Source organism: Fusarium musae, chromosome 6 (genome assembly GCF_019915245.1).
Source record: "Fusarium musae strain F31 chromosome 6, whole genome shotgun sequence".
In the NCBI taxonomy this organism is placed as follows: domain Eukaryota; kingdom Fungi; phylum Ascomycota; class Sordariomycetes; order Hypocreales; family Nectriaceae; genus Fusarium; species Fusarium musae.
The window spans coordinates 1,372,936-1,387,641 of record NC_058392.1 but is presented as its reverse complement, the minus strand read 5'-3'; the positions used below and the strand labels follow the sequence as shown (position 1 = coordinate 1,387,641).

General features: G+C 49.5%; 3 protein-coding genes across 3 annotated transcripts; all 3 read left to right on the top strand.

The window, feature by feature from the left end:
* Positions 1-2,110: 2,110 nt before the first annotated feature.
* On the top strand, positions 2,111-6,375 carry J7337_008310 (uncharacterized protein; the record flags this gene model as incomplete). Its single annotated transcript, XM_044825931.1, has 2 exons — positions 2,111-2,485; positions 2,773-6,375. 2 exons carry the CDS (start codon positions 2,111-2,113, stop codon positions 6,373-6,375), a joined length of 3,978 nt encoding a protein of 1,325 aa, XP_044678848.1.
* Positions 6,376-7,489: 1,114 nt separating this feature from the next.
* On the top strand, positions 7,490-9,360 carry J7337_008309 (uncharacterized protein; the record flags this gene model as incomplete). Its single annotated transcript, XM_044825930.1, has 3 exons — positions 7,490-8,560; positions 8,631-9,074; positions 9,127-9,360. 3 exons carry the CDS (start codon positions 7,490-7,492, stop codon positions 9,358-9,360), a joined length of 1,749 nt encoding a protein of 582 aa, XP_044678847.1.
* Positions 9,361-12,884: 3,524 nt separating this feature from the next.
* J7337_008308 (uncharacterized protein) lies at positions 12,885-14,116 on the top strand (the record flags this gene model as incomplete). The annotated part of the gene is made up of 3 exons (XM_044825929.1): positions 12,885-13,010; positions 13,200-13,480; positions 13,612-14,116. 3 exons carry the CDS (start codon positions 12,885-12,887, stop codon positions 14,114-14,116), a joined length of 912 nt encoding a protein of 303 aa, XP_044678846.1.
* Positions 14,117-14,706: the final 590 nt, after the last annotated feature.

Sequence of the window (14,706 nt, the reverse complement as noted above, 5' to 3'; positions counted from 1 at the left end):
CCCTGGAGAATTGGAATCACAAAGTCTGCCCGTCCACTAACGTAGGATACCTTTTCCTTATTGGGTGGCCAGGATGTGGTTTCATGTTTCTCGGGCGCTAACATCGTCAAACCCAACGGCCTACGCACGCCAAGGTAAATTGCCTACCTTACTTCTCAGTTCTCTACTTCCTAAGTTCTCCCCTCTGGCTTAGCCCCACCGAGTTCCCTCTCGAATGAACGATGTAATTAAAGAAATAAAGGGGTGGAAATCCGGCACCTCGTTAACATACTCCGTAGTAGCGGCTTGTTAAGGCTAACACCTATGGAGCACTCACCAGGTAGGTACTCAGGTACCTCCTCTGGGGGAGGAAAGAAAACTCAGGACCTTGACCCTAAATGATGAAAATACCTAGGTAAATCTAGCCTAAATTTAGGGGAGTCTTTGCTAGGTTTATTTTGACACCTTACATTAAGGTTCGGTGTTTTCTTGCCCCCTCAGGCTCCTGTACGGAGTGAGGTAGGTATGGGTTGTACAGTATCAATGAAGATGTTTCTCGCAACCCGGAGTAATTCAGCGAAACGCACACTCCGCAACATTTTTTAACAGATACCTGGCAACCTTACTTCGTGGCGGTCTGCAGATCCCACACATTACAGCCTCAGACCCAGTACTTTATGATAGACTCGAAAGGATACTTGGATCGATCGTTCTGGCTTCCGCCGCAATCCCGCAAAGTTCTCAGCTCTCAGGAGGACTTACATCATCCCGGTAGATCAGCTTGTTTGGCCGATACGAGCGAGATCATTCCTTGTGACAGCAAACATTCGATGTTTCTACATGCTGATTTTGGATGCTAGTATAATTCAAAGAAACATACCCTGCTGCCCAGCTATTGGGGTTTCTTTAAATTCCAATCAATATTTGGTCTGCGTTCAAAGGTATCGATTATCCATCTTGGTGTTACTAATGACAAGACCATGAGCCATTACAACTGAAACTAACACAACATTTACACATAAGCGTCAGATAGATAAGCATACATCATGTCTTCTGCATCGTACAGTCGTGGCGGCGGTATTGGGTTTATGAGTGAGGGGAGAAAAAACCTCAGCGAGCTCGGGGGACTAACGAGCCACATGGTGATCACGTGCAGCCATCTTGTCTGTAGGTACCTACCTAGTGTTATGGCTTGCTAGGGTACTTCAGCCCACCTCATGTAATGGGCTGGCCAGGTAAACTAAGAAAACTTTAGCCCTCTATCCTAAATGATAGAATGACTTGGGTTGGCTCAGTATATGGTGTTTGTTGAACATTATACTATGGAGTACCTATTGGAGTTTAGGTGCGTTTAGCACCTTGCTTTGAGATCGGAGGTTTTCTTACGCCCTCTAGCCGGCCATCCAGAGTTTCGATTGGAGCTGGGCCCAGTAAGACCCATCACCTTAGGTGAGGTCGGCTAGTCGGTAAGTAACAAGAACATCAATTACCCTATGTCCATACCAAACCTTACATTGGTCAGCGTTCAAGCATTCGAATGTCCAACAACAGTGCTGTTGCGCGTAGACAGACCTTTTTTTTTTTTTTTTTTAATAAAAAAAAAAGCTCTAGAGATATTCAAATCATACTAACTACGATTTATTGACTTTACTGTATGCGGGCTGCCTTTGTGTGGATGTGAACAAGCCAGCACTAACTTAACGGAACCAGATGGTGTACCTACTAACTTAGGAATTCTTAATTTCTGCCTTTATTCTGGTCAGCCGCCAACGAACTTTGGACCTCGTCATTGGCTCTCTCCCAACCTCAGTCGAAAGCCCTCCAACTGCTTTTTGGTATTCTACACCTAAGCGCAGTGATCAACTAATAGTGAAACAGGCTCAAATAGAGGGCTATCATCCGCAATGCCGGCTTGAGCTACACAGAGGGCCATGACAGCTGTGTCGTTCCAATAAACGTCACTTCCTCCACATATTTACACCTACTCAGCCAGCCAAACCCGCTTCACTGTAAGCTCCTCCACCAACGCTAGGTAGACATTTCAACCCGCCCCCGTCACGGCAACCTGCGCATCTCGGCCACAACCAACTACCTGAGTCGATCGCGACAATTTTACGGTTATTCGGGCGTCATGGCGCTGCGATCCGACATGAACGGCACCTCTGCGCCTACCGTTGAGCCCAACGGAGCTGCCTCGGCAACGCGACCCAGGGTGAACGGCCGTTCAACATCGAATGATGCTACCAGGAGCGACGACGACGATCAACGACCGTTGAGCGCGCCAAACCGGCGCAACGGAAGCATAGCGCTAGAGACAAGAGACGACATCGAGCATCACCAGAAAACGCGGCCTGCCAAGCCAATGCTCCTCCGGTCGAAGAGTGACTACGCGCCCCGGGCGATGGAAGAGCCTGAGCCAACAGAAGATGACATACCCGAATGGGGTGCTAGACATGGGTTTGAGGATCATTATCAATCGGAGGACATCATTTCCCAGCTGGCGAATGTGAGTTTTCCCTCTCAATAATGTCAATTTGCTGGTTAGTCATCTCGGATACATCAAGCCTCTGTATTATGCTCGACAGTCGCAAGATAAAGAACCCTGGCTGTAGTATGCCGTGGCACATGGAAACAAGCACCTCGGGCATTAGCTTCGAGCCTCCCGGCAATTTGATCACCTGTTAGGTGTCTTCTGCATCAGTCCCAGAGATATAGATCCATGGCCTGGCTGCGAGACCATTCTCGCACGATATTTATGTTGCCTTAGGTTCACCTAGCTAATTATGCCCTCAGAACTGGTATATGTATTTTACCGATAAGCGACATGAGACGACAGGCAAACCTAAACCACTGCAATACGAACTTCAAGATTGGCGGCAGAGAGACAGGTTAAAAACAGTGTCTGCAGCCCTCGCGGTGTGTTTGAATATAGGAGTTGAACCTCCCGACCAGCTCAAGACCAACCCAGGTGCGAAGCTCGAGGCATGGACAGATCCCACAATACCTCCGATACAGAAAGCCCTCGAGAATATCGGCAAGTCACTTCAGGCGCAGTACGAGACACTTGCGATAAGAGCGCGGTACAAACAATACCTCGATCCATCCGTCGAGGAGACAAAGAAATTCTGCATCTCATTACGGAGAAATGCGAAGGACGAACGTGTTTTGCTTCACTACAACGGTCACGGCGTGCCCAAGCCAACCGCATCAGGCGAAATCTGGGTTTTTAATAAGAATTACACTCAATACATCCCTGTATCGCTGTACGACCTGCAACATTGGCTCCAAGCTCCCACCATCTTTGTCTGGGATTGCTCTGAAGCCGGCAACATTCTCAACAACTACCATCGATTTGTTGAGAAGCATGAAGAAGAGGAAGAGGAGGCCGCAGAGCGCGACCCAAACTACACGAAAACTAACTTCAGGCCTTATATTCATCTGGCAGCCTGCGCTGTCAAAGAGAACCTCCCGACAAACCCTCTTTTGCCTGCTGACCTGTTCACAGCTTGCCTCACCACTCCCATTGAGATGGCTCTGTGGTTCTTCGTTCTACAGAACCCTCTCAAGACCAACATCAGCCCAGAGCGGGCCAAGAAACTACCTGGTCGCCTGCAGGAGCGGCGAACACCACTGGGAGAACTCAATTGGATCTTCACTGCTATCACAGACAGCATTGCGTGGACAACACTGCCTCGTGATCTCTTCCGGAAATTCTTTCGACAAGACTTGATGGTGGCAGCGCTGTTCCGCAATTTTCTTCTTGCCCAACGCGTTATGACGGTCTATGGATGCCATCCTCAGTCTTATCCTAAGCTACCCGACACCCACCAACATCCATTGTGGGAGACCTGGGATCTAGCTGTTGACATGGCATTGGCTCAGCTGCCCATGCTTGAAAAGAAAGAGACCGAAGGCTTTGATTATGAATATCAAAATTCAACATTCTTCACAGAACAGCTTACTGCTTTCGATGTTTATCTTACGAGAGGCGATGCGATGGCTCAAAAGTCCCCCGACCAGCTGCCGGTTGTGCTCCAGGTACTGCTCAGCCAGCAACATCGGGTTCGTGCTCTTATCTTACTCGGCCGGTTTCTTGACCTAGGCCCGTGGTCTGTTCAGCTCGCCCTCAGTATAGGCATTTTCCCTTATGTCCTCAAACTCTTGCAGTCGGCTGCGGCCGAGCTGAAGCCAGTTATGGTCTTCATCTGGGCTCGTCTGATCGCAGTGGACCTTTCTTGCCAGCAGGACCTCATCAAAGATAGCGGCTATAGCTATTTTGCACAGATTCTGAAACCCTCCGAAGGATTGCCTGTTGTTGACAGCGACGAGCACAAGGCAATGTGCGCTTTTATTCTCGCTATGCTATGCAAGGATTACAAGAATGGACAAATGGTCTGTAACCAAACAGAGATCATGTCATATTGTTTAACTCATCTTCAAAATGAAGAGAACCCTCTTCTGCGCCAGTGGGCTTGTCTCTGTATAAGCCAGCTTTGGCAAGACCTTCCAGAGGCCAAGTGGCGGGGAATCAGGGAGAATGCATATGTCAAGCTTGCTTATCTCGTGAGAGATCCTTGTTGCGAGGTTCGGGCAGCGATGATCCATGCCATGACTACATTTTTGGGAATTCCTGATCTGACAGAGGAAGTGGCCCGTATTGAGGAGTCTATTGCATGGACGATACTCGACATGGGTAATGATGGAAGCCCAATGGTCCGCAAGGAGTTCATTGTGTTTCTTTCTCATTTTGCTATTCGCTTTGAGAGCAAGTTTCTAGTCGCAGCTTACGAACAACTGGTTGAGGAGAAGGAGTATCTCATATTCCCTCCCCAGGATGACGGCCAGGAACACAAGATGGGCTTGCATTACGCAAGACCGGATAATCGCAACAAGGATGGTACCATCAAGCCAATGGCCCATGGTCTATCTCATAACACAGTGTATATGGCATTGTGGAAGCTGGCTCTCGTTCTCAGTGTGGATCCTCATCCTGAGGTACAGCGCGAAGCGACTATCGTTGTAGACTTTGTTCACAACGCGCTACTCAGCTCAAAAGTCGGAGTTCAGACGCAGCTGGTCATGGCCGAAATCCGAAAGCGTACGGCAAGGACGGCACACAAGCATACTCCGAGTGCAAGCCAGCGAAACAATTCTCCCGGCACTTCTAACTCGCAGCCTTTACCCTCACCAGGACTCCTTCGTCGAACTGCGAGCCTGCTTTTTCCATCACTGGTAACCAACGAGGACAAATCAAGACCAACGACCCCGACTTTGCCCCGATCACCATCTCTGAAACTCACGCCGAACCAAATACCGGTGCCTGCAGAGCAAAACGATCGACCATCATCGCTGGCTCAATACAATGTTGCGCATGAGCCCTATTCAGGCGCATACAAAGAGCGGGATCTGATGAAGCCTCCTGTACTGCCTCTCAAAAGCAAATTCCTGGAATGGTCAATTGAGTATTTCCGTGAACCACAGATGAAGCCGAGTGAGGCGGATGAGCCTGGAAGTACCGAATACAATGAGCGTCTTTGGCGAAGAGCTCGGAATGAAACCATTATCAGAGAAACTCAGCCATTGAAGCAACAAGCGGGAAGTCACAAATGGAATAATCAACTTGGGATCATCAACAATGGTGCTCAACCCGCTAAGATGACCTTCCATCAATTCGAAGATCATCTTGCTGTAGCGGACGATGGCAACACTGTTTACGTATGGGACTGGAAGAAGCAAGGACGATTGAGCCGTTTCAGTAACGGTAATCCAGAAGGATCAAAAATCAGCGACATGAAGTTCATCAACGAAGACGACCAGGCGATGTTACTGACAGGATCATCTGACGGTGTGATCAGAGTTTATCGCAACTACGAATCGGATCGAGCCATTGAACTTGCATCATCCTGGCGTGCCTTGACACACATGGTCCCTAGTAACGTCAATTCTGGTATGGTGTTCGACTGGCAACAAGTCACTGGTCGAGTCCTTGTTGCTGGTGATGTCCGGGTAATTCGAGTGTGGTATGCCGCTTACGAGACGTGTGTCATGGATATCCCAGCACGCTCGGGTTCCTGCGTGACTTCGCTCACATCCGATCAAATGACGGGTAATATGTTTGTGGCCGGCTTCGGCGACGGTGCCGTTCGAGTTTTTGACACCAGAAATCGGCCTCAAGAGTCCATGGTGCGCAAATGGAAGGATGAGTCAGATCGACAATGGATCAAGAGCGTGCATATGCAGCGCGGCGGACAACGCGAGCTCGTGAGTGCAAGCAGAAATGGCAAAGTCAAAATCTGGGATATTCGCATGGATAAGCCGCTGCACTCATTCCAAACGACACGAGACACACTTAGAACAGCCAGCACTCATGAACATTTACCAGTCTTTGCAGTGTAAGTATTGGTTCAGCGCAAGAAGCATGAATCACAAGGACTAGAGCTAACTTGATCGACAGGGGTACATCAGCCCACGCAGTAAAGGTCTTTAATCTTGATGGGCACGAGCTTTCGAATGTTGAGCCCTATTCAAGTTTTCTGCAACAGAACCGCAGCTCACCTATATCGGCCACTGCATTCCACCCTCATCGGCCAATTCTTGGATGTGCTGCACGAGGTGATCAACATATCAACTTGTTCACTTGCGAGAAATCGGAGTCTCTGCACCCAAGCTAGCGTCCTTGGGGCGGCAGGTTCCGCTTATAGTAATACCCACAGAAGAGGACAGATGAGGCGGGATGTATTGATCGCCCGGACCATGGAGAAAGGGTGTCATTCAGGACTCGAAACATGGGGATACGGATGTGGGGTTGAAAGGGGTGGTAACGTTAGCTGTATAGGTTGCATATCATATCATCCAGGATTTCTTTCGGCACCGGCGTTTAGGAGTATGCAAGACAAGCGAGGCGATGGAGGCCCAGGACGAAGCGAATCCCTTTCCACAACGGGTACATCCCGTCAGCGTCGTCAAGTTAAGCGATGTTGGGCGGAAATGGTTTCGTCAGAATATAGGATGGGACATTGGAGAGTTGTATGATAAACTTAATATGAATAGCTTCTAATTTGAGAGCCTGGGCCTTATGGTCTTTGCGTGTATGGACACTAAAAAGCAGAGCAATGGTTCCGAGGGCATTTTCTTTGGATCGACATGCTGGGGTTAATAAGGTCCTGTCCGTCAGATGTTGAAGACGGTGCTTGGATAACCCCACCATGACGCCGCAGTTGAAATGGATTGGTATGGCGGGGCAGGAACCCCGCTGCGCGGCCTGACTGATGGGCAACCACCATTTCATATTTTTATGCGTCACCTTATTTTCTCCCACCGACACAGTCACCATCGTTACTATCTCCTGATTCCAGTCCGGTCTCGTTGCGAGCCTTCCCCTAGCTTTGGTCATATCGAAACACTTCCAATCGCGTGTTTCTATATCAACCGTCCGTCTTCAACCGACACAAAGTGATTGCGCGAGAACGAAACCCAACGCCTACGAAACACATATTCGAGTAGCTTCACCATGGCCGACGCCCCTGTTGAGCAAGCTGCTGCCCCCCCTCCCGCCGACCAGGCTCCCGCCGCTAGTGGTGAAGCCGTCGAAGGCGGAGAGGCTGGCCCTTCAAAGAAGGCATTGAAGAAGGCTGAGGCGAAGGCTAAGAAGGAAGCTGAAAAGGCACGCCGAGCTGCTGAACACGAAGCCCGACAGTCTGCTGCAAAGGCTGCTGCTGGAAATACCGAAGACCTCGCTAAAGACAACTATGGAGATTCCACTCATCTTACCAAGATCGACGCAGAGCGAGTCAAGCTTCGAAACCTGAGCGATGAACATCTCGGCAAGACCATCAAGCTTCGTGCGTGGATCCAGAATGCGCGCATGCAAGGTGCTAAGATGGCCTTTGTTGAGCTTCGTGAGGAGCGTGACTGGGCTATCCAGGGTGTCGTCGCTGCCAGCAGTGAAGGCACGCCTGTCTCTAAGCAGATGGTCAAGTGGATTGGTAGTCTGAATCTAGAAGGCTACATTCTTGTCGAAGCTAAGGTTGTGAAGCCCCAGGAGCCAGTCAAGAGTGTGAAGGTCTCCAATTACGAGCTACATATCGCCAAGTGCTACGTTATCAGCCCTGGCCCTCAAGTTCTTGGCATGGGTCTTGCTGTTGCCAACCGGCCTGTCACCAACTTTGACGATGAAGACGCTGGTGGCCCTGTGGAGGAGGTTAAGGAAGGCGTTGACAATCTAACCCTTGAGAACGTCCCTGGTGCCAGCATGGCAACTCATTTGAACAACCCCGTTATGCACAAGCGAGCTCCTGTTCAGCAAGCCATCGCCGATGTACGACTGGCTGTTCGTAAGCTTTTTGTCGAGTACCTTGAGGCTCGCGACTTTGTCCAATTTGAGGCGCCTTGTCTTATTGGAGCTGCCTCTGAAGGAGGATCCAACGTGTTTGGCATGCCTTACTTTGACAAGCAGGCTTACTTGGCCCAATCTCCCCAATTTTACAAGCAGTACGAGATTGCTGGTGGCCGGAAGCGTGTTTTGTGCATCGGACCTGTATTTCGAGCTGAGAACTCCAACACCCCTAGACACATGACAGAAGTAAATATCCCTATTTGCCCTACCAAACTCCCTCGTTTACACAGAGGACAGTGCTGACCTGCATCAATAGTTCACCGGTCTTGATCTTGAGATGGAAATCGAGGATCATTACCACGAAGTCCGTGACATGCTCGAGGGGGTTCTTCTTCATATCTTCCGAGGGCTTCAGGAGCGATGTGCCGAGCAGATTGCTCTTGTTCGAACAGTTTACCCTTCTGAGGACTTTCTTTTGCCCCAGCCTGGCAAGGAGGTTCGCCTTACATTCGCTGAGGGTCAGGCGCTGCTCAGAGCTGAGGGACCGGAGGAGTACCGCAATGTCTCCGATGAAGAGGACATGAGTACACCACAAGAGAAGGCACTGGGTGCTCTTATCCGGGAAAAGTACAACACCGACTTCTACGTGCTTGACAAGTTCCCTGAGGGTGCTCGACCTTTCTATGCTCTGGAGGATCCCGAGAACCCCAAGGTTACTAATGCATTCGATTTCTTTATGCGTGGACAAGAGATTCTTTCCGTATGCCACTCTCATATATCATTTTTCTAGTCGTCACTAACTTGCTCAATAGGGTGGTCAACGTATTCACGTACCGGAGACCCTGGAAGCACGAATTCGTACAAAGGGTATCGATCCTAAAAGCCAAGGCATCAAAGAGTATGTCGACATTTTCCGCAGTGCCGGTGTTCCTCCTCACGGTGGCGGTGGTATTGGCTTGGACCGTGTGGTTGCGTGGTATTTGAACCTTCCAAGCGTGCACTTGGCAAGCTATTATCCTCGTACGCCCAAGAGACTCTTGCCTTAAGAAGTTGAAACGATCTAGAAGCTGTATGATTTCTAGAATATGAGAACTACTAAAACTCAGATGAGAAAGGGAGACTGGAGAACAAGAGACAACACTACAGACAGTTCCTGGGATTATGACTAAAAAAAAAGATTGAATATCCCAGCCAAGAAGTTCCCCGTTTGTGTAACCTAGGTCAAAACGGGATTGTATTGCAAGCTCGCGATGACTCTTTTGTATTAAACAGAATTTAACGAGTGAAACTGTGAGTAAGAAGAAGCAAACATATGTAGAACGTCAACATCAAGGGCTTGTGAGATTCAAGTGTCCCAGGTTTAGGTATGAGATAACAAGGCTGGGTTGGTCTGCTGGAAAGAAGCTACTCCGCAAATGGAACAATTGAGTTTCAGCAGTGCCAAGTTGGGCTCGCTTAAAGCTCAAGAGTTAGTCACCTGGCCATCTGACTTACATTAGCTTCGTGGATCAATATCACATACGTGAGTATGATGATTGTGCAAGTCGGGAATAACGGCACCGACAACAATTTGTTCATCACATTCTAGGCACAGTGGCTAAGGTACCCGGCCATTGGTGTTGTGTGGTGACAACACGTAGATACCTAAATGCAAATCTCTCATCTCAATGTTACCCTAGGTAAGTCTCCAAGGTGTGATAAAAGTCGGAATGGTGAAGAGGGCTGGCGGGCAGCACCCACCCATCTCCCTGGGGCTTTAGGTGAGCGAGTGCGGGATCTACCTTATGTACGGGTTTTGCTCCGGAGGGTGCGTAAGATCCAAGTTGATTGCTCCCCACGTTTGACAAATTGCGAGTTGCATTAGCATGCACCTACCTACACAAAGCTGCGCCCGCCAGATGGATACCCTAGGTTATCATATCGTGGGTGCAACATCTGAGTCCGATTTCTCGGAGAGAAGCGTCGGGATTCAATTCCATGGGAAAAGGCATTGCGACCTTGGACTGCATATATCATGTACCAAGGGTCTTAGGATACCACTTAACTACCCAAAAAGAATTGACCATCCCAGGACAAATCCTGGAGACAGAAAAACCCGACAGGTCCAGCAGGGGATGCGCGAAGCTGCGCCTGGGTGCTGTATTATTAGTTACACAGACAGACTTCCATGTGCTAGCGATGATAAGTCAGTAAGCACCTAAACGGAGCGAATGTCTTTAGACTGTGGGTGCGGTTGCTGACTACCTTACTTGACATACTGTATCATTTAGGTTGCGTACAGGAGCCAAACTACTTTACTCGCAGTTCTAATGATTCTGGAGGCCATGGCGAATTATCAACAACACACCAATTCGACAGCTGTGCCGTAGTTATCCCCCTCCAACCCTGATATCTCACTCTCATGCGCGGATTCTATGGGCCGAGTTTGTATATATCTTCCCCAAACAAACCCGGCGAAGGTTGGGAGAAGTTGCCAAGAGAGCACAGAACTCCGGCCGAACCACGCGCAAGCGAGCAGAGACGGCTCAAAAAATTCTAGTGCTCAAGCTCTCCATTGTGTTACGGGAGCAGTCGGGGGTCTCTTGAGGGTCTCTTGAGGGTCTGTTGCTTAAGCGGGCGGGCAATGCGGGCGGGCGGCCGACTAAGCAGAGTCGGATGCAGATGTGGCTTCGCTTGATGAAGTTGTTGTCCGTTGTATCGAGATTGCTTGACCAGGCCGAACATACTAGATCAAATTACGGGTCTGTTTGTGCAAATAGGGCCGAAGGGGATTCAGCAGTTGTCCTAGTAAGGCTGGGAATGAGAAGGTCGTTAAGAGGTTTGCGAGATGCATTCATGGCGTTGTTGAGGTAGGTCGTTTTCCATCGATAAATGGATATACTGTCTGGAGCACGATATTGCCGGATTAGGCAAGGGAAACCGAAGTGTCAGGACTGTGCAAAGTCGATGAAATCCCGAACAAATTCGGAGCGTGTAATAAGTTAGAGGGAGATACATAGATATGGGATATCTTGGCTTATACGATCTTGATATGTCAAGCGCAGATCCTTTTGAACCCCCATGTGAAAGACGACCTCGAAATGCTTACCTACACTCCAACGACCCACCAGGCCTCGCTCGGGGACAGAAGGAGAAAAGAGAACCGCGATGGGGATCAGGCAACAGTTTATTTTTACCATTGTGCATTAGACGGAACCTTTGAAGTTTGCTAGAACCACGCTGGCCAGTGGAGTCGGTTATGTCAGGTCTGTCCGTAGGTTGTTTGTTCCAGGTTCTGAGGCCGTTCATATGTCTGAGCCGAGAGTTGTCTGACTAACATTGGATGTCAACTTGGCGCTAGCACAGACTTCAGAAACTCAGGAAACTACTGTGTTCTGCAGTTGAAAGTGGTGGTACACGAAATGGAATTAAGATACCAGCTGATAAGAACAATGTGTCAAGGGGTCTGTCTGTCTGTCTGTCTGATCAGTGTGCACCGCTCCCACTAATTACTGCGTCAACGTTGCTTGCTGTTCAAGGTAGCCCTGCCTGCATGTGCAGGAGACGCATTTTTCTAGCCTCAAGCTCGTGGGCTAACTCACGACTTGCCCTTCACGTCTGCACAACCATCGGGCTCCAGGGAGATAACTCAAGAGCGCTGAGCTGGCGGGTAAAGACAAGGAAATAAGGGACGAATTAAATGCCCAGCAACGTCGGCCGCCTTGCTGCAGCTCCCCCATCGAAACTCCTCCTAGGCGACACTTTAGCTTGGAACGCGACATGGAACCCTTTCCGTGATACTGGACAACCTTTGTGAGGCCTTTGATCATCCAGAAATGTTTCTCATTTGGAAGTCCGTTGCAATGCTCGAGTTAGGAAGCTCACGATGTTGATATCCGACCCTGGCTTGGCACGACTAATACACAACGGCCAATATGCACGTCAAAGGCAAATGCCGTGTCAGTCATGATTGGCACCTAGCTTTGCCTCATATCGCTTAGCCCGGCCTAGATCGCAGAGTCTCAGCCATTTCTTAAAAGGGCCCAGGCCCAACCTTTCCCGTCCCCCCGTTCGTGAAACGCATTGCACGTTATGCTTCATTAAGGCTACCACCATACTGTACTCCTCCGTCTGACCTACTGCCCTGCCCTGTCCGTGTTTTGTGCTCTGTGCTTCTGGGGCTCACTACCTTATCCATCTCACCTTGGTCAATCGGTCTGCACCTGAACCTTCTGGCCCCCTCACACCTCCACCTCCACCTTCACCTCTCTTCTTCACCCACCCGCGTCACCCGGCTCGTTCACACCTAACGTTACCTTAGTTAATTCATCCACCAACCTACAGCCAAGCCCCCATACAACCTCAACTTCTTCTCCCACTATTTTAACCAAGAAGCGCTTCTGTCTCTTCAAACCGGCATTGACTCATCACATCTTTGTTCATTCGCGCTCACGCTCTTTCATCTCTGGCTCCTCTTCCATTTTGTGTGGCCACAGTCACTCCCATCGAACTACTCGATTCGATTCTGCTCTACTCCACCTGCTTCGTTTAACCTTCGCTCAACCTCAACCACCGCCTCTGAAGGTTCACGATGGATTTCACCGGGCAATACAACTTTGCCAACCCTCAGCCCTATCACCAGTTCATGCCGATTCCTCCTCTGACGCCGTCGCACTCGCATTCCGCCGGCTCCGATGACTTCAATGCATCCCCGCCTGTCAGTAAACGACCCTTTCTCCGCGATCTCCCCCACTCCCCCGGTGCAGCCCTGCCTTAGCGTTTCCTTACCTGAGCATTACTCTAGCAATATTGAGCCTCACAAGCACATCTTCAACATTGTACCTGCAGCTCGTCTATCTCATAGCATTAGCGCATCTTTGCTGACATATTGCTTTGGCACGTATAGGAAAACTACGACGCCCTCTCTGCCAGTCAAAATGACCAGTTCCAGTCTTTCGATTATACCACAGCCCAAGGCTTCAGTGCAAACCCTCATCAACCTGCCTCTGGTTTTCCGGGCCCCCCGACACCTCCCGGCTATGCTTCTCAGGCCCCAGCCCATCAACAGCAAGGAGGCTCATTGAGGAATGGCTCTCCTGACGAGCAGTCCGTTGCCCGCGGGGCCAGCGAGGAGGACGAGAACCTAACTCCTGCTCAGTCTCGGAGGAAAGCACAGAATCGCGCTGCGTACGTCTTCAATCCTCTCCCGCCTTTTCCTTTCATTTTGCGAGAAGACCTCACAGTATACAATATTGCTGTGACTTTGAAATGCGTTTGATGACGACGATTTTATACTTGGCTAACATATGGCTGTACAGGCAACGTGCCTTCCGCGAGAGGAAAGAAAAGCATGTTAAAGACCTTGAGGCGAAGCTTGCCGGCCTTGAGGCCGCCCAGCAACAATCATCCCTTGAGAATGAACGTTTAAAGCGAGATCTCCAGAAAATATCTACCGAGAACGAAATCCTTCGTGCGACATCCCGCATGAGCCATGGTTCCATCTCTCCAGAGCCTGCAACCGGGCCTCTGCGCTTCAAACCCACCGACTTCTACTCCAACGTCTTGCAGAATCACACAAATAAGTCGCCCTCACACCGCATTGTTACCTCAGACGATGGTGAACGTCTCCTAGCTGCCGGTGCAACATGGGACTTTATCATATCCCACGAGTTGTTCAAGAAAGGCCTTGTTGATATTGCCGATGTCAGCGAGCGTCTGAAGAACTGCGCTAGATGTGATGGCCAGGGCCCTGTTTTCTCAGAGCGTTCAATCACCAATGCCATCGAACAGAGTGTCGCGAGCGGCACGGATGATCTTCTCTAAGTAAAAGGCAAGGCGCAAAAGGGCCAATTTGGAAGAAAGGATACATGAATGGCTTCATTATGATTGACGTATATTACTCTAAGAGACTAGGTGGAAGATGATACCCCGCCCGTCGGGGCTTTTTGGCGTGGCGTTTTGTATTCAAAGGTCTTTACGTATGTCTCCCAAGAAATTTTGGACAGGTTTTGAAAGACGCGCAGCAAATGTCTGCTACATGCACGACCATGCTGTAGGATCTTGGAAAGTCAAATATATTCAGGTGCAAAAATGATTAAATATTTCCTCCCAAAGGTTTCTTAGTCCCCTTCAAACGGCTTGATCTTGAAAGCCTAGACCATGGTGGTATTGCCTCCACATGGTCATACGTCCATACAGGTTCGCAGAAGACCAATATACTGTTAAAATCGACAGCAGAATAGAAATAGCATCTATAAGCTACAGCAACATTATACAAAAACACGCTGCAGAACTCCAAAAAGCAAGAACCAAGCCCGTTCCTCATACAAATCATACAAAACTTCTACACGAAAACCGTAATAATCAAAGACATGCCCGACCCTGATATATGTAATAATCGCAATGCCCCTCCT